General features: G+C 49.7%; 1 protein-coding gene across 1 annotated transcript in view; it reads left to right on the forward strand.

Moving 5' to 3' along the window:
• The window catches only part of LOC123754673 (origin recognition complex subunit 3-like), a 194,658-nt gene that overhangs the window by 57,128 nt on the left and 113,302 nt on the right, over positions 1-24,228 (forward strand). The window contains exons 3-4 of the mRNA XM_069320246.1: positions 197-462; positions 610-748. Coding sequence (XP_069176347.1) covers positions 197-462; positions 610-748 — 405 coding nt within the window. The remainder of the gene's footprint in view (positions 1-196; positions 463-609; positions 749-24,228) is intronic.

Raw genomic sequence — 24,228 nt, forward strand, 5'->3', positions numbered from 1 at the left:
ACATCAGCCCGATAAGCTCCAGGGAGCCTCCGGGGCTCACCCAGAAAATGGCGTTTCATTACATTCAACACTGGTTTTATTCCTTTTATATTCCCTGCAGCTACATAAATAACTGTCATCATTTAAATAGTTTTCTCTTTTTATTTGCTTTTTCATTGATTTAATAACATAATGCATCTTTTACCACTAATTTCAGGATTTACAAAGCAGTATTCATGCCAAAGTATTTGAAGACTTGGTGAAATTTGTTAGAAATTCTGGCGAGGAGAGTTGCACCATAAATGCTTCGACTACAGGTGGTAAATCAGTGGAAGGCCAGAGAGATATACCTACAGCATGCTTAGTAACGGGTGTAAACATGTCAGACCACAATGCAGTGTTTAGCAGTTTAGTTGGCCTTCTGGTTGAAGGGGTTACACCACACATTGCACAGCTTCGAAGTAGAGAATGCACCACTCTTAGGTGAGGATGGTCCATTTCTGTTCGTGTAGGTCTTTCAGTTTGTGAGACACTAAAAGAGTAATTAAGTTATGAGTTGTTATAAATCGCTATCGCTTAAGCTTAATTTATTTTACTCTGGAAAGTGAAGACATGTTTTGGCTATTACAGAGGTGCCATTCATAAGATGATCACACAGCTGATGGGTCAGAATGACTTGGTAGATCTTGATTTTGAAGATGAAATGATGAAAGTACCATCCATTAAGAGGACTCAGGTTAATATGGCTGTATTAACTTCATGGTATCAGGTAACATAATAGTTATTACTACTCATCTTGTTAAGTAATTTTCTTTTTTCACAATTCCCAATATTCCTATATTTTGTATTGGGCATCTTCGTAGTTTTTTTAGAATAAAATGTATATTATTTCTTTGAGAGCGCCTTTGTGGCTCTCTAATGCTATAGTCACTGAGATAGTGAACGTCCCCTACACAGTTACTTCAGTCTTAGGAGTTCTGTTGGCCTACCAGGAACCCAGAGCCCGAACCTATCGGGCTCCGCCCCATGGGTATTATGGTTGGTTCCCAGGGTTAGGGGGAGCCTGAGGAGCCGCCATGGGTACCCTTCTACCCTTCCATTATAACATCAAGCAGTGATGACTTCTCTGGGGAACACTCTCTGGCACGTTTTTTCTGCATACCACTAGGACCTGCTTGTGGCTCACTGCTTGTTTTTCTTACTAAAAACCTGTCTAGTGACACTTGTTTTTCCCTACTTTGTAACACTTGTCTGAAGTGAGACATCACATTGTCATTAAAAAGGTTAACACAACGGCCTACTGCAGCTTGCTCTGGGTGAATTAATAACTTTTCAACATCCTCAAGTGTTTGTGTTCTTTGTCTCGAGATTGTTGATACACATTTTGCCACTTTAGCACTCATAATGTCCTTTTTCTTAGCAGTTACAGTGCATATCGTTGACATAGATTTATTGTACTGGCTAGCTAGTTCAACAACCCATGTACCATTTACATGTTTACGAATGGTCTCTCTTGTTTTTCCTCTATGGTCATTCCCACATGTGTTTTCTTGGCTTGAACCTTACCACAGGCTTTCTTGGGACCCATGGCAAGATATATATAATAATAACTTTTATGTTTAAATTCCCCAAAATCCGAAAAACTTTGAAATTCTTTTCAAATAATTCAGGCGCGATTGTCACAAGGCGGGAGGCACTGGTAAACTGAAGTGCAGTCACCATGCCACCACGCGATGGCACGGTGTGGTGCGCGATTGGTTAAGGTGGGGCTTTCTATACTTCTTTCTCCCGGTCCAGCTCTTGCTCTGAGTCCTGGCAAAATTGGAATCCAACAGGAGAATGGATTTCTGGCTTCTTGGTGGCCAGCTCAGCCTTGGTTTCAGGCACTGCTTGTTCGGTGTCCAAACCCGGCTGTTTACCTGAGGCTCTGCCTTTTTTAGATCGCTCCTGTGGAGTACACTGTACCTTGTTGATTCTGCCTTCTCCAATCTTCATGTTTGGAGTGTGTGATACATGTTTATCGCCATCTTTATGGTTACCTTACCTTGAGGTGCTTCTGGGGCTTAGCGTCCCCGCGGCCCGATCGTCGACCAGGCCTCCTGGTTGCTGGACTGATCAACCAGGCTGTTGGACGCGGCTGATCGCAGCCTGACGTATGAGTCATAGCCTGGTTGATCAGGTATCCTTTGGAGGTGCTTATCCAGTTCTCTCTTGAACACTGTGAGGGGTCGGCCAGTTATGCCCCTTATGTGTAGCGGAAGTGTGTTTAACAGTCTCGGGCCTCTGATGTTGATAGAGTTCTCTCTCAGAGTACCTGTTGCACCTCTTTTTTTCAACGGGGATATCCTGCACATCCTGCCATGTCTTCTGGTCCCATGTGATGTTATTTCTGTGTGCAGGTTTGGGACCAGCCCCTCTAATATTTTCCACGTGTAAATTATTATGTATCTCTCCCGCCTGCGCTCAAGTGAGTACAGATTTAGGCTCTTTAGTCGGTCCCAATAGTTTAGGTGTTTTACTGAGTGGATTCTAGCAGTAAAGGATCTCTGCACGCTTTCTAGGTCAGCAATTTCTCCAGCTTTGAAAGGGGCTGTCATTGTGCAGCAGTACTCCACTCTAGAGAGCACAAGCGTTTTGAAAAGTATCATCATCGGTATAGCATCTCTAGTGTGAAAAGTTCTTGTTATCCAACATGGTGTGGTGGATAGTGGTGATCAGGTGGCTGGTTTGTTGGTGCCCACCTTCGGTCATCCTCTTGGGGACAGTATGAAGTCTCCTTGTGTTCTTTTCTCCATTTCCTCTCCCTTTGTCGTTCCTCTTCAATGTTTGTTTCAGTTGTTCTGTTTTTCTTTCTTGTTTTTTTATTGATTGCATCTTACGTTGAATATTCTCGCCTCGTATCGTGCACTGGTGGCAGAGCCGCTTCAGTTTGCGGGATTGAGACTTCATTACTTTCAATGCTGTGTTTTGGTCATCAAAATGCTAAAGTGTTTAAATACACTTAAATGATAACCATCAAGTCAGGTGAGTGGTGATTGATATTGTAAAATGTATAAGAGAAAAATAAAGCAATATTTTAGGTTGAAAACTGTTCACAGATGGAATGGGTAAGTTGTTCATAGTGAACTTGTAGCAGAGTGGATAGTGTGTAATTGAGATGTGTTAGATCATCAGACTTTGACATTTCCCAAAATTATGGATTCAGTTTTGAGAACACATCATGGAAAAGATGAGGAAGAGGTTCAGAATTCACTGGGGAAAGCATCTGTGGAAGCAGGGATAGCTCGTAATAGTCAGTTTGCTTTATTTTCTTTTTAAGAAAGTATCAGACAGCTAGTCTTCTGTTACCCCCAATCCCCTCTCCCAGCCCATTTTTATTTATTGTTGATATTAGGGGCCAGAAATATAGCTTTGTGTCGAGTCAAATGGATAGTGACTAACCTTACACTCTTTTGTCTATTACATCTTCTGCTCCCAAATTTGCTTATGTTTATTGAACTTGTTTGTTGCTTCAACATTGTTTTTTTCAGAAGCCAATAATTATTGTCATGTAGGTCTATGTAAAACAGTCAAACTTCTTTTTTATTATATTAGTTGTATTCTACATATATTTTCTGGGGGGAGCCCCGTCGGCTCCCCGGAGCTTTACCGGCTGATATGCTAATGTCAGACTTTGGCATCAGTCATGTGTATGGAGTTCTAGGGCCTACCGGGGACCACGAGCCAGAACCTGGCCCCCTCAGAGAGGCAAGGGGAGCAATGGCCTATAGAAACCTCCGTGTGGTTGGAAGCATTCTATGTCTGCCATCGACCGGGTCAAGCATCCAGAAAGGTAAGCATTCCAAAACAAACCCCTATTCTGGTGAAAATTGCTACCTAAGCCGAACTAGGGGATAGAACTCTTCAACAGAAAACAAGGAAAGTAGTATGACGTCATACGTCACCGCGCCGCTGTCTGCGCAGCTCCCCCCTCCCCGGGAGGGGGAAGGGGGAGCCCCAGACCTCCCACGCCGGCTATCCACCCATCAGTTCTTCGGCTGATGCTATAGACAATGGTTATGTGCTCCGGCTCCAGTGGTTGTTTCAGCACTGTACCTAGAGGGTGGTGTCTGTTTTCTAGGTGGTGCGTGAGCCGGGAGTGATTCTCCAGTACTCGGGCTGCATGCGCCTAGGGTTCCCTTCCCTAGGTGCCCTGTAAGTACTGCCCTTGGGGCTAGGGGCCACCTTCCACAAGTTCCTTGGGTCCTGCCCCTGCCTGGCCGTTTACTGCTTAGTTTTCGGCCGCTCTTTGTGTGCTCGGGTGTTCTGTCTCCCTTGTTCGCCTTAGAGTAAGGGGCAGTGTTTGCACTGGTGGGGCACAGGGTACTGTGCAGCTTGTCTTTACCAATCATAGCGGCCGGCTCTGTTCCGCTTGGGTACGCTGTCCTCTTGCGGGGTTTTCTTTTTCTTTTTGTTTATCTACCTGGTGGGGGGGTCTGCCGTCGTTCTTGCCCCATGTGTCCCTTGTGTTCTGAGTATTTTCTGGTGGTACCCCTGCTAGGTCCCCGTGAGTGTACACGTCCCGGGGGTTCAGCTCTTAGAAAGTTGTTTGGTAGCTTTGGGTGCCGGTTAGCAGTACCCTGCCTGGGATTACCTGAGCGCGAGTCCTCTTAAAGTAAACGCTCGGGACCCTGGGAAACCCCTGGGGGCGCGCGGGTCCGATGGATGTGACCCCGGAGCCCCCCCCCCCCTCGCTTCCAGCGAGTTTGAGGGTTGCTCTCACCTTTTGTCTCTGGGTGACTCTCTGTTTTGCCTCCGTCTGCTGCCTGTGGGGTCGGTGACACCTTCGACCCGGAGTCCTGCGAGTTTGGTTGCTCGTTGTGGCTCGGTTACCCAGTTGTGCTAACAAAGCGGGTGCGGGCAGCAGGGGCGTTGCACTTGAGCCTTGGTGGTAGCAACGTTCTTGTGGTTTCCTCCCCGGGAGCCCCGGGGCTGCCCCGTTGTAGTTCGTTTTGGGACTTGGGGGTGTTGGTTGCTTCGGTTCCATCCACGCCCCCTTGTCTTTCCCCTGGTTCACCCTTCCTGCCTGCATCCGGTTCCTTACCGTCTGTAGGTTCGGGGCGGGGTTTTTGGTGGTGTTGAGACTCGGGCAGTCTCGGGGAATTCCCCTTCCGGGGTAGTGACGGGGGCATTTGGGCCTGTTCCTCCAGCCGTGTTGTATGAGTCTGCCAGTGGGCTCCCTTCCTTAGTGTTTTCACGGCTGCCCCGGTTTTCTGGTACGGCCGGGGCTTTGGGGGAACGGCTCGGCCCCGGGGCCTGTCGTGTTGGTTCCCGGGGCTGGGGAGGGGCTGACTTGGGGGGGCCTTGGCCCCGTTAGACCCCGTGGGGGTTTATATCCCCCTCTAGGCGGGGCTTGTGGTTACGCGGAGTGGGGTCTTTCCTCCCCACTCGCCGTACGTGCTGTTGGACGTCGGCCCCTCCCCGGGCTCGGTTCCTTGGCCTTTGAGTCGGTTGGTTCCGTCCTGTGGGTGGATGTTTCCTTCCCCCCCTTTTTGGGACGGTGTTTTTGTCATGTTTCCCCGTTCGATGGGGTTCTGCATGACTTCTGATCTCGGGTGCGCCTGCGCCTTCGTGTGCCTTCGGGACTAGTGTTGGCTTCTGTGTTCTCAAGGGTACAGGAAGGTTTTTCGCTACTTCCCGCATTATTGGAACGTCTGTCGGCTCCTCGTGCTTGTCGCCCTGTTGGGCTACTTGTCGCCCGGTTGGGCTACTTGTCGCCCGGTTGGGCTACTTGTCGCCCGGTTGGGTTCCTTTTTGGGCTCTTTGCTTCTTTGGCCGGTTTTATTGTTCCTGCTTCCTCTTTTGGCTCCTTTTCTCGTGCAGTAGTCCTGGCTGGCGCCTTCCCGCAGGGAGGGTGTGCGGTTCGGCCAGCGTGTTATGCGCATGCGCCGTGGAGTTTTTGGTCTGGGCGGTGTTTCAGTGCTGGGGTTTTGCGCCCTTTTTTGCTACAGTGCTTCGCCTCTCGTTCTTCTCCCTGACTGCGGTATGTGCCCCTTCACGCCGGGGATGTCCTGGTTCCCAGTTGTGGGGAGGACACCGCGGTTTTCCCTGTGTCATGGGTGTGGACCGCCTCCTTCGCCTCTCCCTGTTCTCCAGCGGGTCCGGCAGGGTCCGGCTCTGGCGTCTTCACCTGGCGGTGCTCCCAAGTTCTTCTGGGCACGGTTGAGTCGTGTCAAGTTCGTGCCACCATTCGCCAGGTGAGTTTCTGCGGTCTGGCGTCTTTTGGCCGGGCGCTGGATGCGGCGGTGTTTATATACCTGTCTTTATTTAGGTATATTTTTGTACGACTGAGACCATTCGCACACCAGTGACTGTCCCTTTATCACCCCTTCCTGTCCCCCTCATGTGCATGTCCAACCCATGCTGGAGTCATTCAGGGGACCCTCCTTTTTTAATGTTGTGAGGTGTGGGGGTTGTAGGGTTGGTTCTGTACTCACCTGGTAAGGCTCCTGGCTGTGCTTGCAGGATTTGAGCTCTGGCTCCTGGGTCCCGCCTATCTGGTAGAACTTGCGGGATAGTACCAGTGGAGTGCAGTGGTGCTATTGGCACTTTTGGGGAACACTGTATTACCATCAGTGGTCTGTGCTTGTTACACGACCTACTTGCGAGCTTAAGCCTTCTTGCTGGTTCATCCGTGGACTTCCAGGGCGCACTGGCCTGTTTTCGTATGGCAGTTCCGGCCCGTCCTGGTTGTGGGGGTATGTGGGCCGGTGGACTGCTCCTAGCAGCTGCCTGGTGGGCCATCCTCTGGCCGGTCTGGCCTGACCTTGGGCGGGGCTTCAGGTGTAAAAGAGCTCCCAGTACCTCATCCAGCAGGTATCGAGCGGGGTTTCTCCGCCGTCGGTCGCCTGGTGCAGGTTTCTGGGCCTGCAGGGTTTTGTCGTGTCTCCGTTGGCCCTGTCTGGGATCTGCCTGCTCCATTCTCTGCCTTTGCAGAGGGGAGTTGCTATTTACATGTTGCATGTTGCAGTGGTACCTGTTGCTGCTGCTGCACGTGTGCATTGGTACCGTGTTTCATGGTGGAGTGTCCTTGTTCCTGTGTCCGGTTGTGGAGTGGCACTTTGCTGCCGTTTTGTGCCTGGGGATTGCGTGGGGTTTTTGTCCCTGCCTGATTGTCCACCCCTGGTTGTTCTCCTGGGGTTTTTTGTGCTTCTGCTCTTTCTTCCTGCCTCCTCTGCAGCAGGGATGTTCTGCGTGTGTTCTTAGGCGTTGGTCAGCCTGTGTCCTGTGATGTGCTTCTTTGTCTCAGTCTATTGCAGTTGTTCGTGCCCCTTGGTTCGGGTCCTGTTCTGGCGGCGACCCTTCCGCCTTCTTTGGTTTTCCTAGCTTGCCCTGCCGGTTTTTTTTTTTTTTTTTTGGGGGGGGGGGGGTCTTGCGATGTCTCGCGTCGGACCCGTCGTTTCTGAACTCCTGGCGGGCTTGCATGCTTTGGGGAGTTTTTCTGTTCGGCAGACGTTCCATCTCCTTGTGCCGCCTGGGTTTCGGTGGTCGCGCCCGAGATCTCGCGGCTCCGCCTTTTTCCTGGGCTCGGGGGGCCTTGTCGGGGCTGCTTATGTTCTGCCTCGTGATCTCGCCTCCGGTTGGTGGTCGGGTGGCTTCGTGGTAGGTGTCCCACCTGCGTGCTTCTCTTGGCGGCAGTATGGGGTATTTTGGCGGTCCTTCCTTTTCCTGTCCCTTCTTAGGTGGTTACTCTTGTTAGCTTGGTTTTCTAGTGGGGGTTGGGAGCCGTCGTCTTGCCACATACTGTCGCCTCTTTTCGTGCTGTGCAGGCGGAGCCACTTCAGCTTGCTTTCGGTCTTGGTGTTGCTTCTGCACCGTTAGTCAGCTGTCTTGTGCGTCGTTTCACCTCCGGCCTGTTTGTGCGCCGCTTGCACCATCCTGGTCTCTAATCAGCGTGCTCTGTCTTCTCCTCGGTTGGTAGTGCCCCTTCGGTTCCGGTGTGTTTTTTCGTCGGCTCTTTCCTTTGGGCCTTTGCCTCTGGGGGTCGAGTCGCTGTGTTTTCTTGCTCCTTCGGTTTTAGCGTTTTGGTTGTTTGATGGCAGCAGTCTCCATCTTTTCTGGCGCGGGGTGGGGCTGCTGCATTCTGGAGGGGTCCAGGGTTTGTTGGTGCTTCATTGGTCGGGCCGGGGGTGTGTCGTTTATGTGTTCAGTGGCGGCCCTCCGCTGTTGTTTGCATGCCACGGCGTTTGGGTCCGGAGCGCGTTTTGCGTTGATCCGGTTCTGTTCTTCCCGGTTCGCGGGTGATAGTGTCCCGGGTGGTCAGCCGTGTTCTTGCGGCTAAGCTGCCTGTGTTCTTCCCTCATGCCTGTGGCGTTCGTGGCTTCGCTGCTCTCGCTGCCGTCCGGGCGACGTGGCCTTGCAGTCTTTCGGGCATGGATTTTTGGTGTTCGTGCAGGGGCCTTGCTGCTCGTGGTTCTCGTGTTGTTCCCGGGATTTTCGGGGCTGTGGCGCCTTGGGTTGGAGTTTGCTGCCGGTTGTCTCGCCTCCTTGGGGGGTGCGTGGTGTCCGCCTCCTGGTTTTGTCCCTTTGACCTTCCTCTGTGGGTAGTTAGCTCCGGGGAGCCGACGGGGCTCCCCCCAGAAAACCAGCGTTGAATGTAATGAAACGCCATTTTCTGGGTGAGACCCGGAGGCTCCCCGGCAACCCTCCCTCCCTCCGGTCGGCGTTTTTCGCATGTTTTGACATCCAGCCTCAGAACTGATGGGTGGATAGCCGGCGTGGGAGGTCTGGGGCTCCCCCTTCCCCCTCCCGGGGAGGGGGCAACTGCGCAGAGAGCGGCGCGGTGACGTATGACGTCATACTAGTTTCCTTGTTTTCTGTTGAGTTCTATCCACTAGTTCGGCTTTAGGTAGCAATTTTCACCAGAATAGGGGTTTGTTTTGGAATGCTTACCTTTCTGGATGCTTGACCCGGTCGATGGCAGACATAGAATGCTTCCAACCACACGGGGGTTTCTATAGGCCATTGCTCCCCTTGCCTCTCTGAGGGGGCCAGGTTCTGGCTCGTGGTCCCCGGTAGGCCCTAGAACTCCATACACATGACTGATGCCAAAGTCTGACATTAGCATATCAGCCGGTAAAGCTCCGGGGAGTCGACGGGGCTCCCCCCAGAAAATGGCGTTTCATTACATTCAACGCTGGTTTAATTTTACTTTTATTTATTTGATTTACTGTACTGTGTTTGTTGGAGTGCATTTTTTCCATCAATATAATCTTCCAGTCATACAAGGGGTGAGGGGAGGGGTTGTGTTCCAAGAACCACAGAAATATCTGCAGAAGAGGGCTGTTTGTCCCAAGCATTTTAGATAAAAGTGATGCCACTGTTTAACAATAGAACCATAGTATTTGAAGAGCAATTAGATTAATATGCATTTTGGTACACTTAAAAATTAGGACACTTATTTAATAGCTTCTTACTTTACAACAATTTCCAGGAGCTTACAAGTACAGCATGCTAGATGATCTTCCTTCTAAGTTAAGAGGATCCCCACAAAAAGTAGCAGGATATACTTGCAAGGATGTAACGTCATGCAAAGCTATGGAATCCCCACGCAAGTCTATGGCATCGCCACACAAGACTATAGCATCCCCACGCAAGATAATGGTATCCCCAAACAAGACTATCGCATCGCCTCGCAAGACTGTGGCAGTTCCATGCAAAATTATGGAATCTACTTGCAGAACTATGGAATCTCCATCTAAACCTAAGAAATCTCCTGCAAAGAAGATGAAATTAAGCAGTGAACCGTCTCTGCCAAAGAGAGGCCTTCGTCCACCTCTTGTAGTTATTTTAGAGGATGTGGAAAGTTTTCCTGCAAATATTCTTCATGACCTCATCCTTATCTGTAGGTATGTATACCTTATCTGTAGGTATGTATACTGTATGTCAGTAAGTTTTGACTGCATGAGAGACCTTTCCTGAGCTTCCAGATTTGTAACCCTTCCTAAAGTAAGGTCCTGTGTCCTTTAACAGGAGTCTGCTACAGTCAGGCAGGATAACATATTGACACTGATGCCACAGGAAATTTTATAAATGGTCTCATCAAGGTTATTATAGCTTGTAGGGAGTTATGGGATAATACTCATTCCAGTGCAGAATGACTGACAGAGGTCACTTCATAAAAAACTTGAGGCCCTTGGGAACTTTTCCTAATGATTATTTGTGTTCTTGCTGGTTACCAGTTGGTCAGCCTGGCACCATACCCTGAGCACCATGAGGCCCCACCACCATAATCACCTTTGGCTGCCCTGATGTAAGTCATCTCACTCACTTTCTAACTGTTGTCCCTTTTGCAGTTGGCAGGCCAGGACTGGGTTTTCAGTCAAGTTTCACATTTTTTCGGATGTTGGGGGACACCGCACCCGAGTGCCGGGGGAAACTACACCCGAGTGTTGGGGAAACCACACCTGAGTGCTGGGGGGAAACTACACCCGAGTGTTGGGGAAACCACACCCGAGTGCCGGGGGGAAACTACACCCGAGTGCCGGGGGGAAACTACACCCGAGTGCCGGGGGGAAACCACACCCGAGTGTCGGGAAAACCACACCTGAGTGTCGGGGGAAACCACACCCGAGTGTCGGGAAAACCCGCACCCAAGTGTCAGAGGAAACAGCACCCGAGGGCTGGGAAAAAACCGTGCCCTAGTGTCGGGAAAACTGTACCAGAGTATCAGGAATTTTAGTGCGCACCAAACACTGCAATTTTGTAGTTAAGATGTCCATGGTATTGTATGTATAGTGCCCATTCTGCTGTTATTTTATAGAACAGTGTTTCCTCTTCTGATATCAACCTATTTAGTGCTTCAGGTCTGTGCCACAACCGCAGACCTTCCTCTATTTTGATAGTGGGGGTGGGGGCCGGTCTTGATCCTGGTAGGGTATTTTATTGCAGTGTTTTCAGGGTGTGTTCTAGGTTCTGGAGTGAGTATTATGTTTTCCACAGTTAGATACCCCGGATGTCTATGTGAGGTTCCCAGTTCCTCTTCATGATGCATTTCTGGCCTCCTGTTGGGGATTCCTCCGGATGTTTTTACCTTGATTCCCTAGCTGGGTACTCCAGTTGAGTCCTCCCGGAGGTCTTTCTAGGCTACTCAGGTGTGTTTTCTGTTTTTTCAGGTTTCTAGTTTGGACCTCTGGGGGATGGGTGCCTGGTTGTCGGGTGTACCCTTGGTGCCTATTTGAATTTAACATTTTCCCTTGTGTATGTTTCTTGACTTTACCCATGGGTATGCCTTGAATACTTTACTTTGGCTTTTCTAATGAGAGTGCTATGTCCTGCAGCAGTTCTCTGATTATCCTGAGCAAGAATTTTGTCATTATCAGGAGTGAAATTTTCCATTCTGAGTGGCTCCTTGATTACTTCCATTCCCACCCTGTTGGTCTAGGATTTCCAAAGCATTCTTTGGTGTCTCAAGATTTATGTGAAGACGCACTGGCTCTCAAACCTAGTAGTGGTGACTTTACTGCCAGCAGGTGGCAGTCAGGTAACAGCTACTTTTCTCATTAGTTAGCAGATCTATAAATGGTATTCTTATGTATCTAGTTATTATTGGGAGATGACTGTTTGGAGGTGCCATTAAGCTATTGAAGCTTAATGGCAACATCAGTATTCAAACAGACACAAAATGCAAATTATCATGATGATAACATCAGTTCTGTAGACAATTTTCATGTGATGAGCGTATTATTTTAACCCTTAGACAATACATACAAATATGATTTGACAAAAAATAATTTAACACTTTCGCCCGGGCATGATGCAGCATTGCGTCATCCGTTTACTGTCGGTAATACCAGGGATGACGCAGCATTACGTCATGCACTTTAAATAATCGCCAAAAATCAGGTTTTTATCTGATTTTTTTTGGGACTGGTTTTAAAATGCGCGCCGATGTCTTTCCATTTTCTTTGTTGAGCCTCGTGGCCCTCAGGCGGCTTGGCACATGTCGTGGGCCCATTGTTTTCGCTCCACTGTTGTAACCAATGTTGCCTCCCCTCGCATCTCAAACGTGTGAACATTTCGGCTATTTTCCGTGGCTATATTTCTTACTGCGGCTTTAGAAACTATCTACGCTTACTCCACGATGGATAGTGATCATGAACAAGGCCCTTCCAGGAAGAAAATTGCGAAAGAAAGGCTTGAAAAGGGCTGGGAATTGGGAGTGTAGCTGGAAGGCGTCTGAGTGCTCACTTGCGGCTAACGCGTGGCCCGTCTTCAACTCGTCGGCGGTTGGAGCGTGACCAGGTTTTATATTTTATATGCTAATGTTCCTCTAGAGAATTCAATTGCGAACCCATTGAGACCAAAATGAAAGACCTAAGACGAAAATTGAGGTGACCAGAGTGAAAATAGTGAAAACATTTTATCGCGTTTGCGCGCTCCTGGGTAACTCGTTCGCACTTTCTCTGTTTGCTGCGGGTAATTAGCCGGGCTTTTGGAGTTTATATGCATTTAGTGCTGTAGAGAATTCTATTGCGAACACAATGATAAAAAATTTAATCTCGTTAGACGAGAATTAAGGTGACAAAGTTGAAGAGAGTATACACTTTTCAGAATTTACGCGTGCTCCCATGACACCCTGGGTCCCATATCGCACAGTTGAGGGGTGGCGCGCGGGGTACGCCAAAGTGTTAACATAAGTTTTTAAAACTTGCACAAACACTTTCCAATTTTTTTTTGCATTATCAAATAGGCAAATGTTCCAACTTTGTCTAAATGATTACAGCGTAACTTGAAAAACAAGAGAATCAAAATTAATTTTAAAATTGAATATTGGAAACTTCAGATTTTCAATTCAGAATAAAAAAATATGAACTATCACCAATTGTTCATTTAATGTTATTATTCTCTCAAAATAGCATATGATCTTCATTTTCATCAAATTAGTATATAGTTTTTCAGTATACGGTAGTTTACTGTAAAAATAAATCGTCAATAGGGCATTTGAAATATGCGGCACATTTTGACCAAAAAACCAGCGTTGAATGTAATGAAACGCCATTTTCTGGGCGAGTCCCGGAGGCTCCCCGGAGCTTACTAGGCTGATATGCTAATGTCAAGACTTTGGCATAAGTCATGTGTATGGAGTTCTTATGGGCCTACCGGGGACCACGGGCCAGAACCTGGCCCCCTCTAGAGAGACACGGGGAGCAATGGCCTACAGAAACCCCCCCGTGTAATTGGAAGCATTTTATGTCAGGAAGATCAGGTCTAGATCAGGAAGGATACCTGATCAACCAGGCTGTGACTCATATGTCAGGCTGCGAGCAGCCGCGTCCAACAGCCTGGTTGATCAGTCCGGCAACCAGGAGGCCTGGTCGACGACCGGGCCGCGGGGACGCTAAGCCCCGGAAGCACCTCAAGGTAACCTCAAGGTATGTCTGCCATCGACTGGGTTAGACACCCAGAAAGGGAGGTGTCCCAAAACAATCCCCTATTCTGGTGAAAATTGCAACCAAAAGCCGAATGTGTGGATAGAACTCCCCAAACAAAAACGAGCAAACTAGTATGACATCATTCATCATCGCGCAGCTGTCTGCGCAGCCCTCCCTCCCCAGGAGGGGGAAGGGGGAGCCCCAGACCTACCGTGCCAGCGATCCACACCCGAGGTCTGAGGCTGGATGTCAAAAACATGCGAGAAAACCCCCGACCGGAGGGAGGGAGGGATGCCGGGGAGCCTCTGGGACTCACCCAGAAAATGCCGTTTTATTACATTCGACGCTGGTTTTCTGGGGGGAGTCCCTACGGCTCCCCGGAGCTAACTACCCACAGAGGAAAGAATAGGGACTTACCCGGGAGGTGGTTGCTGCTCACTCCTCAACCCGAAGTTGAGACAACTGGCTGCATCCGCCGACCCAAAGTGACACAGGCCCGACCAGGCCCAGGAACGTTTACAAGGTAACGAGCAGCCAGGACCCTGTTCGACCGCCAAAATCCCCGTGCCCAAATGTCAGCCCAAAGAAGGCGGCAAGAGCCGCGAACTTGCGGACATCATGGGCACAGGGATAGACCGCAGGCTGGCTAGCCTTAATAACCCTGCAGACGTCCTGGGAGACCCGCACCCTCGAACAGGGAAGAAGGGAAACTTGATCAACCCAAAGCGCGTCCATGGACACAGAAGCTGTGGCGCGCAAATAACGGCGGAGAGCCGCAACCGGACACAAAACATGATGCACCCACAGCCGTACCAACCAACCATCAACAACCCAAGGGCCCCTCCGGAATGCAGCAGTCTCATTCTTCGCCAGAAAAGAAGGAGAAGGCTGCAGACTTACAAAACGATCACCCCGACCGAAGGAGCAGAAACCTCTGCGCCGGAGGAGAGCATGAAGCTCACTCACCCAACCCCCAGAGGCCAATGCCAATAGAAAACGAGGAGAAGAAAGAAAAGAGAGCACCCTGTCCAAAGACCAGGACGGCTCAGGCGGCGCATGAGCAGGCTGGAGGTGATTCAACGCCCGAGACAGCTTGCGAAATGGCGCAGACGTGACATCAATACCGAAAGCAAGCTGAAGCGGCTCCGCCAGCGGCGCACGATATGTGGCGACAGTGTTAGGCATAAGAAGACAGTCCTGGAACAACCAAGAGAGAAAGGACAACACCACCCTAACAGAAAGAGAAGTTCAACGTCGAAGACGTAAGAAGAACCGGAAGGATCGCCAGGAAACGTCATACTGCCGCCGAGACGAAGCCTGCAGGTGGGACACTTAATAAGGAAGCCACCTGATCACCATAGGGATGTTGATAAACTTGAGTAAAAAATACCATACGCGAAGACTCGAGAAGATCGAACCAGCCACGTGAAATATCGGGCCGATCTGTTGGAAGAGGCGAAGCTGCAGAAAAACCTCCGGATCCAGACACTGAGCAAGCAGCGCCTGAAACCACGGCTAGGCCGGCCACTAAGGGGCCAAGAGAACAACTCTCCCCTGGAAAGTCTCTAAGAGAGTCAGGACCTGGAGCAACAGCTGAACCGGGAGAAAGAGGTACAGGAACCCCGACCTCGACCAGTCCTGCCGAAAGGCGTTGACCCCGACGGCCTCGAAGTCGGGAAAGGTTGCCACATACAGGGGAAGGCACCGCGACCACGCCGACGCAAAGAGGTCCACCTTGGAGCGGCGGAACGTCTGGCAAAGCCAACGGAAGGAGTCGGTGTCGACCGTCCATTCCGTGGAGAGGGGAACGAAACGAGACAGGCTGTCAGCCAAGACGTTGGACATATCCCGCAAGTGAACCGCCAGGAGAGCCAAACCCTGAGAACTCAGCAGACGAGTCACCTGAAGCGACCAGCGCCAAAAAGCCAAGGACCACTTCGAACCCCCCCCCCGGTTCAGACAATGAACCACCGGGAAACAGTCCAAATGGAGCCGGATCGCCGACCCTCAGACAACTCGAATCCTCCAAAGAGCAAACCACACCGCCGCGAACTCCTGCACAGTGCTGTGGGCTCAACGGAAGAACGGACCCTGGCCGGCATGGTGAGCACTGGTCACAAAACCCCAGCCGAGAGACGATGCGTCCGTGAACACATCGAGCGAGGGCTTGGGTAGGCGCCACGGCACTGAACCCAGAAAAACCCGAAGAGGAAGCCGGTGACGCAGCAACCGACGCAAAGCCCCCAGGGTCCGAACCCAGTGATTGCGAAAGAGGCGGAAGGGACGTCCCTGAAGGAACCAGAACAGCCGACGAAGCCAAACCTGACCCAGCGGGTAGACCAGCATCGTGAAGTTCAGGCTCCCGCACAGACCCTCGAGCCCCCCAGAAACAGGCACAAGCGGGACCGCAGCTGCAGTAGAGACTCCGGAGGAAGAGACAAGGAAGCGATCCAAGAGTTCCACACAAGGCCCAGCCAGGTCCGAACCTGGGAGGGAACCAGATGGGACTTCCTCCAGTTCACCAAGAACCTGAACCCGGTGAGCTGAGAAAGAACCAGATCCCAGGCTAGCAGACAAGCGGATTGGCTGGGAGCCCAAACCAGGTAGGTAGGTAGGCCAACACCCGAACACCTAACAGACGCAGACGGGTCACCACGACCCGCGTGAGGCGTGTGAAAACGCGAGGTGCCAGGTTCAAACCGAACGGAAGACAACGAAAGCGGTAAGCACGAAGCCCCACAACAAAACCGAGCCAGTCCCTGAACCCCGGATAAATCGGGACGTGCCAATAAGCGTCCTGGAGGTCTAGGGACACCATCCAAGCACCTGGCTCCAACAGGAGTCGAACCTGGGACAGAGTGGTCATCCGAAAGGAGGAGCAATGAACCCAGGGGTTCAGACGGGACAAGTCCAGAATGAACCCAGGGGTTCAGACGGGACAAGTCCAGAATGAACCCAGGGGTTCAGACGGGACAAGTCCAGAATGAACCGCAGGTCCGCGCAGTCCCATTACGGGACTGGAAACAGACGGGAAATCCATCTGAGGGATGTCGTCGTTTCGACCACGCCCAAGCGAATCCACTCCAAGATGACCTGACAGAGCGCAGGAGAAGAAGCCTGCCCTGCCAACCCCGAACCCCCCGCAGGGGGAGGGGCCACCCAACGCCACCGAAGGCCGTGCGAAACGAACCGTAACGCCCACAAATCGTGGGACCAGGCGTGAGCGAACAGCGCAAGCCTCCCCCCCCCCCCATCACTCCGTCAATGGGGTGAACTGCGAAAGGGCCGGCGCCTCTTACGAGACCCAGAACCTCGCACAGAGCGAACACCAAGCCAACCAGACGACGGCGGGTCCGAAGGAGGCGCCGAACCCGAACCTGACACCAGTGGCTTACCACGACGAGAGGAACCCCGAGCCTTGACATGACCCTTCCGGGAAGGCCCTCCACGGGACCCCCGGAGAACCAGCAAGTTCGACATCGGACGGCAAGAAGCCGAAGGAGCCTGAATAAACTGCGCAACGGCTGAAGCCTCAAACAAGAGGGGGCAAAAATGGAACGAAAGCCTAAGAGCCAAGGCCCAAGCAGATTCCACAGAGGAGGCAAGTGTTGCCTGCCGACACGCGAGCCGGGAGGCATAAAACAGAGCCACCTCATCCCGCAAGATCGGCACGAAAAGCTTCAGCATGGCAGCCGACGAGTGAGCCGCCGAGGCCATGGCGCCAAACCCCGGAACAGCCCCAAGCGCCCCCACATCCTCCGTGAGCCAGTTAGAAGACAGCTCCAGGAGGGAAAAAAAGGGCAAGGCCACAACTAAAAGGCCCCGAGCGCACAAGTCATCCGCCACCTGCGCTGCTGAAAGGAGGGGAACCTGCACATGGAGCTGAACGGCACCAACATCCCGGGGAAGGGCAGGAGTAAACAAGCACTCATTGAGGTGCTCAAGGTCGCCCCCCAGGAAAACCTGAAGCACCGTCGAAGCCTCCTGCCACTCAAGCGTGCGGGAATGGCAGAAGGAGTGCCAAGCCTCCGAGGCAAAGACAGGACAGTCCGCCAGCCAGGACGACTCCGGAACCTCGTAAGGGAGCCAGAAAGGGAATGAAGTCCCAAACCTGAAAGTCGAGGGATCCATTGCCAAGGCATATTCTGGGTCACGCAGGAGGTTTGCCGCAAGGGCCGCCCGCACCGCAGCAGGTTGGATGTGATAAGCCGAAAACCTCTGGAAAGACGGAACCGAAGCCCCCGGGGAACACGAAACCGAACCAGGGAAGGGGCAGACACCAAATCCAACTCGTATGCAGAGTGGGGTGGGGGGGGGGGGGGGGGAAACTCCACTCCTTGCAACAGTAAGCCCCGCTCAGAGGGTACAAAAACCCAGGCGAGGTCCAGCGGGGCCCAAGGCCCCCAAGTCATCCCCTCCCCAGCCCCAGGCGAGATCCAGCGGGGCCCAAGGCCCCCCAAGTCATCCCCTCCCCAGCCCCAGGGTCCTCTCCAGCAGGACCCGGGGCTGAGTCCTCCCCCCAAGCACCAACCCCACTAGACAAGGCCGGCGCAGCCGTAGAAGCCGGATAGATTGAGGCCCACTGGTCAGACCCAGAGGAGGAGACTTGAATGCCTCCGTCGCCACACTGGAAGGGGCATCCCCTGAGGCTGCTCGAGTCTCAAGACCAACTAACCCCTGCCCCGACTCCGAAACCCTCAGACGTTTCGGTGCCGGAAGCAGGGGAGGGGGACTAGAAAGCACAACAGGAGGGGAAGGACCAGGAGGTGCGGACTGAACCAGGGTCGAAGCGACCCCCACCCTCAAGTCCGGGTCCCTATAAGCAAAACGGGGCAGCCGCAGGGCATCCTGGTGAACAACCAACCTAGCGCGTTGCAACAACCGAAACCTAGAATGCAACACCTGTGTAGCCTGCACCCGAAGATCATCATCCATAGACTGGGTAAATTGAGTCACCAGCAAGCAACAGTACTCACAGGACTCAGGGTCAAAAGTGTCACCGACCCAACAGGCTGCATGACGGAGTCACCCTGAGACAAGGGGACCGAACAATCCTCAAACTCGCACGAAGCGAGGGGGGACCCCGGGGCCACATCCATCGGACCCATGCGTCCCCTAGGGGATTCCCAGGGTCCTGAGCGTTTACTTGAAGAGGACTCATGCTCAGGTAAACCCAGGCAGGGTATTGTTAACCGGCGCCCAAAACTACCAAACAAACTGTCTAAAGCTGAACCCCAGGGATGTGTACACTCCCAGGGACCTAGCAGGGGGCACCACCAAGTATCAGGGTGAGGCCAAACACCAGTGGCAATTAGGGCAGAACCCCCCACCAAGGCAAAAACAAAAAGAAAAACAAAACTCTGTAAGAGGACAACGTACCCCAAGGAACAGAACCGGCTGCTGTGATAGGTGACAACTAGCTGCACAGCACCCTGCGCCCCTTACCGGTGTGAAAACTGCCTCTTACCCTAAGGTAAACTAGGGGAGACAAAACCCCTAAGTACCTAAAGATCGGCCGAGAAACTGAGCAGTAAAACGGACACACAGAGGCAGACCCCGAGGAACTTGTGGAAGGTAACCCCAAGCTCCAAGGGCAGTACTTACAAAGCACCTAGGGAAGGGAACCCTAGGCGCATGCAGCCCGAGTACTGAGAAATAACTCCTGGCTCTCGCACCCCTGGAGAACAGCAACCACACACAAGGTACAGCGCCGCATAAAGACCGGAGCCAGAGCACACAACCGAGCCAATAGCATCAGCCTCAAGAACTGAGGTGTGGATCGCCGGCGAGGTAGGTCTGAGGCTCCCCATTCTCCCTCCCGGGGAGGGGGGGGGGCTGCGCAGACAGCGGCACGACGACGAATGATGTCATACTAGTTTACTTGTTTTTGTTTGGGGAGTTCTATCCACTCGTTCGGCTTTCGATACCTCGTTGATACCTGGTTGATGGGGTTCTGGGAGTTCTTCTACTCCCCAAGCCCGGCCCGAGGCCAGGCTTGACTTGTGAGAGTTTGGTCCACCAGGCTGTTGCTTGGAGCGGCCCGCAGGCCCACATACCCACCACAGCCCGGTTAGTCCGGCACTCCTTGGAGGAATAAATCTAGTTTCCTCTTGAAAATGTCCACGGTTGTTCCGGCAATATTTCTTATGCTTGCTGGGAGGACGTTGAACAACCGCGGACCTCTGATATTTATACAGTGTTCTCTGATTGTGCCTATGGCACCTCTGCTCTTCACTGGTTCTATTCTGCATTTTCTTCCATATCGTTCACTCCAGTACGTTGTTATTTTTCTGTGTAGATTTGGTACTTGGCCCTCCAGTATCTTCCAGGTGTATATTATTTGATATCTCTCTCGTCTTCTTTCTAGTGAGTACATTTGGAGGGCTTTGAGACGATCCCAATAATTTAGATGCTTTATTTCGTCTATGCATGCCGTATATGTTCTCTGTATTCCCTCTATTTCAGCAATCTCTCCTGCTCTGAAGGGGGAAGTGAGTACTGAGCAGTACTCAAGACGGGACAACACAAGTGCCTTGAAGAGTACAACCATTGTGATGGGATCCCTGGATTTGAAAGTTCTCGTAATCCATCCTATCATTTTTCTGGCTGTCGCAATATTTGCTTGGTTATGCTCTTTAAACATTAGGTCGTCAGACATTATTATTCCCAAATCCTTTACATGCTGTTTTCCTACTATGGGTACATTTGATTGTGATTTGTACTCTGTATTATGTTTAAGGTCCTCATTTTTACCGTACCTGAGTACCTGGAATTTATCACTGTTAAACATCATGTTATTTTCTGATGCCCAGTCGAAAACTTTATTAATATCAGCTTGAAGTTGTTCAATGTCTTCAGCCGAGGTAATTTTCATACTGATTTTTGTGTCATCTGCAAAGGATGATACGAAGCTGTGACTTGTATTTTTGTCTATATCTGATATGAGAATAAGGAAAAGCAGCGGTGCAAGGACTGTACCCTGAGGTACAGAGCTTTTAACTGCACTTGGGCTAGATTTTATATGGTTGACCGTTACTCGCTGAGTCCTGTTTGACAGAAAACTGAGTATCCAGCGTCCTACTTTACCGGTTATTCCCATTGACTTCATTTTGTGTGCTATCACGCCATGGTCACATTTATTGAAAGCCTTTGCGAAGTCCGTGTATATCACATCAGCATTCTGTTTCTCTTCTAATGCCTCAGTGACTTTGTCGTAGTGCTCAAGTAGCTGTGAGAGGCACGATCTTCCCGCTCGAAATCCATGTTGGCCTGGGTTGTGAAGGTCATTGGTGTCCATGAAATTGGTGACCTGACTCCTAATCACTCTCTCAAATACTTTTATGATGTGCGATGTTAGTGCAACTGGTTTTGGTTGCAGTTTTCACCAGATTAGGGGTTTGTTTTGGGACGCCTACCTTTCTGGGTGCCTAACCCGGTCGATGGCAGACATAGAATGCTTCCAACCACACGGGGGTTTCTATAGGCCATTGCTCCCCTTGCCTCTCTAGAGGGGGCCAGGTTCTGGCCCGTGGTCCCCGGTAGGCCCATAAGAACTCCATACACATGACTGATGCCAAAGTCTGACATTAGCATATCAGCCTAGTAAGCTCCGGGGAGCCGTAGGGGCTCCCCCAGAAAAAAATTGTAACTCCAAATGTATCAAATTTTTGAAAAATCCATTCTGATGGGATTGTAGAACAGACAGTTGAGCACACAGTGTTAAAATAGTGAGAATCAGTTAATAACTGGAATTTTAGAAGCCACTCAAAGCTGAAACTCTAGTTTCAGAGATAATTGAAGTTGAAGTTATCAACAATGAATAAAGGTAGTTTTAATTCGTTAATTTAATTGTATGTTTTAATAAACATTGTTTGGGATTCATACTGGAATATGTGAAAGTTGTAGGTCAATATGTGTTGAAATGAAGTCAAGAAAAAATAACCCCCAAAAAACACAATATATAGGGATAATTATAATAATTATAATGAGTTAGGGGATATATTTAGGATATACTTCATATAAGTGAAAGAATCCTAATCTGGTCCCTAATCATCAAAACAACCTAAACCTAAAGAGACAAAGAAAATAGAGTTTGAAATTAGAGAAAAAATCAGCCAAAAAATTAAAAGTCCCAAGTTTTGTAAGTTGTGACTGATTTATTTGTGGATCAATTTCATTGTATCTTCACATAGTTATGAAGTCATAAGCATTCTTCAGGATGTAAAGGTTACAACAATATCAGATAATAAATATAGGAGAAAACAACAACTAAAAATCTTAAAAAAATAATTCCCCTAAAAAAATATTTTTGGGACATTGATGAACGTAACATATATTAACATTGGCCAATGTATTTATATGATATATAACAAAATAGAGCATATTAACCTAGTTATTGATTATTATCTGTGTTATTATGTATTACTCAGCAAAGCTATAAAGGCACCAGCTGCATACCCACTTTGTGGACACTTCTTACTACTGTTGTTCTTCATTGAGCGTCGGACAGGTGCTTGCATCTCTTTATTACTGCATAATCCTTCAGTTCCAGCTATTAGGAGCTCTTCTCCTTATCTATAAAACTTTCTTATTTTTAAAAAATTTGTCTAAAATCAATTTCTAAAAATATTTTGATGAAAGTTCCACGACGCTGAAGCCAATAAGTTGGAGATTTGTTTAAAATTTTCAAGTTATTTTTACAAAATTTGAATATTTTACGCTATTATGCCCTCCCTATATTCGCGGAAATATGTGCGGTCTAAGAGGTTAAGGGTTAAAATAAGATATTTTCATAATACCATCTACAGAGGACCACTTGCTTTGTAAATCACTTGGGGACGAGACCCGTCGGTTACCATGTAAGTTCGTAAACGAGAAATATAGCAACAAAAATAAACGAGAAATGTAGGGAACAAATCAGGAGGAAAAAATTGCCAGGTTCATAGCATAGATGGGACAATATTTTGTTTGTACTCACCAATAAAAGAAGTCGTGACCTACTTGTTATGTTGATGATCAATGATGATGAAGCGTAATTATTTACATGGAAGAGGTGGTGGTGGATGTTGATGGTGTTGGGTTGACTGAAGTGGAGAATAATAGTGATAAAGTAACCTCAGATGTTGATTCATTTGGGTCAACATGTGATGAGTCAGGTGCCGGTGAGGCAATGCCAGCTTTCTTGGTAATCTTTGCAAAAGATTCTTTAATTGACATTTGTTTCATTCTCTTTGATCTTGTTTTAAAAAACTTCATATACAAATTGTACTGGTCTTTCAGTCACAAGTCAAAGTCATTTACATTATTTTATGTTTTTCGTTTCATTATGCTCGTCTTATGTTGTTTTTCAACGTATGGTAATGTTGCTCGTCTCATTACATTTTTCGTTTTGTTTCTCATGTTGTGTTGCTTGTATCATTATGTCTAGTTATTTTATGTTGATGGTCTCATTGATGAAACTCATTATGTCTCTCATGGTGTTATGTTGCTCGTTTACTTATATTTGTCGTGGGGGTTATGTTGCTCATCAGTCAGGCGTTCACAGTCATAATCATAACTGGTCAAAGGCTGTTAGGCATACACAGTTGTGGTAGCAACCAGTTACAGTTTGTAAACAACATGAGTCTGATGTTTACGGAGCACCAACATTATGTACTCTGACAATCCCAGTGTACATTCTTGTATAAAAGTAAGTCTGTGCAATCAGTCAGTCAATCAGAGCAGTCCAGTCAGTCAGGGCAGTCAGTCAGTCAGTCAGTCAGTCAGTCAGTCAGTCAGTCAGTCAGTCAGTCAGTCAGTCAGTCAGTCAGTCAGTCAGTCAGTCAGTCAGTCAGTCAGGGCAGTCTGTCTCCAAGGCCACCATCTGGTAGGAGGGTAGCTGAGAATTTGAACCGTGTTATTACCCATCTTCATGCGCCTGGAGGGGTGGGGGATATTTCTGGGATGGTCCGGTGTGAGGATGGGGGAGGGGTGTAGGATGTAGCAGAGATGGGGGAAGCTGAGAGGATGTGGCATGATCACAGCCAGTCTGTGACAGTCCACCTGTCTGCCCGCCTGCCCGAGCACACCCAAGCTTGCCTACCTGCCCAAACCCACCCAAGCCCACCTACCTACCCGAACCCACCCAGGCCCACCTAAAAAGGCCGCCTACCCACCCGAACCCACCCAAGCCCACCTAACCGCCCAAACCCACCCAAGCCCGCCTACCCGCTCAAGCCCACCCAAGCCCACCTACTAGAGTGGTGGCCCCTGACATGGTCAGTGGGCAAACTAGGCTATCTTCCGCCCACTAACCCACCACCCCGGGCAGGTGTGAGTCCTGGTGGACTGCTTCTTCGATTCCCGAACTTAGTTCGGGCAGCATGAAACCCCAACCCCGATCATGAAACTGGAACTTTCGGATAACTTAAGTTTGCAAACCAAGTGGTCCTCTGTATTTCTGAATGTTTTAAAGGTTATTAATAATTAATATTACCCATTTTCTGTGTGTTTCATTGGACATCGGTGTAGTTTACCCATTGTGTTTGTGTTCGGTGTGTCAACAACTCCTGCTGCTGTCCATCACAGTTTATCACAGGATGCCTCTGCTTGTGTTGCTATGGAAACTTTTCAAGCTCAACCCTCCACTCATTATCTTAATTATGTCATTGAAAAGGTTGGTTTGTAACAAAAATTATTACACTGTTCTGGTATGCTGGATATGAGGTTATCTTGAGATGATTTCGGGGCTTGGCGTCCCCGCGGCCTTTTCTTCGATCAGGCCTCCTTTTTGTTACACATCCCCCAAGTAGCAGCTATCTTACTCCTAGGTACCTGTTTACTGCTAGGTGAACAGATG

This window comes from Procambarus clarkii, unplaced genomic scaffold (assembly GCF_040958095.1).
Source record: "Procambarus clarkii isolate CNS0578487 unplaced genomic scaffold, FALCON_Pclarkii_2.0 HiC_scaffold_107, whole genome shotgun sequence".
Taxonomy (NCBI): Eukaryota; Metazoa; Arthropoda; class Malacostraca; order Decapoda; family Cambaridae; genus Procambarus; species Procambarus clarkii.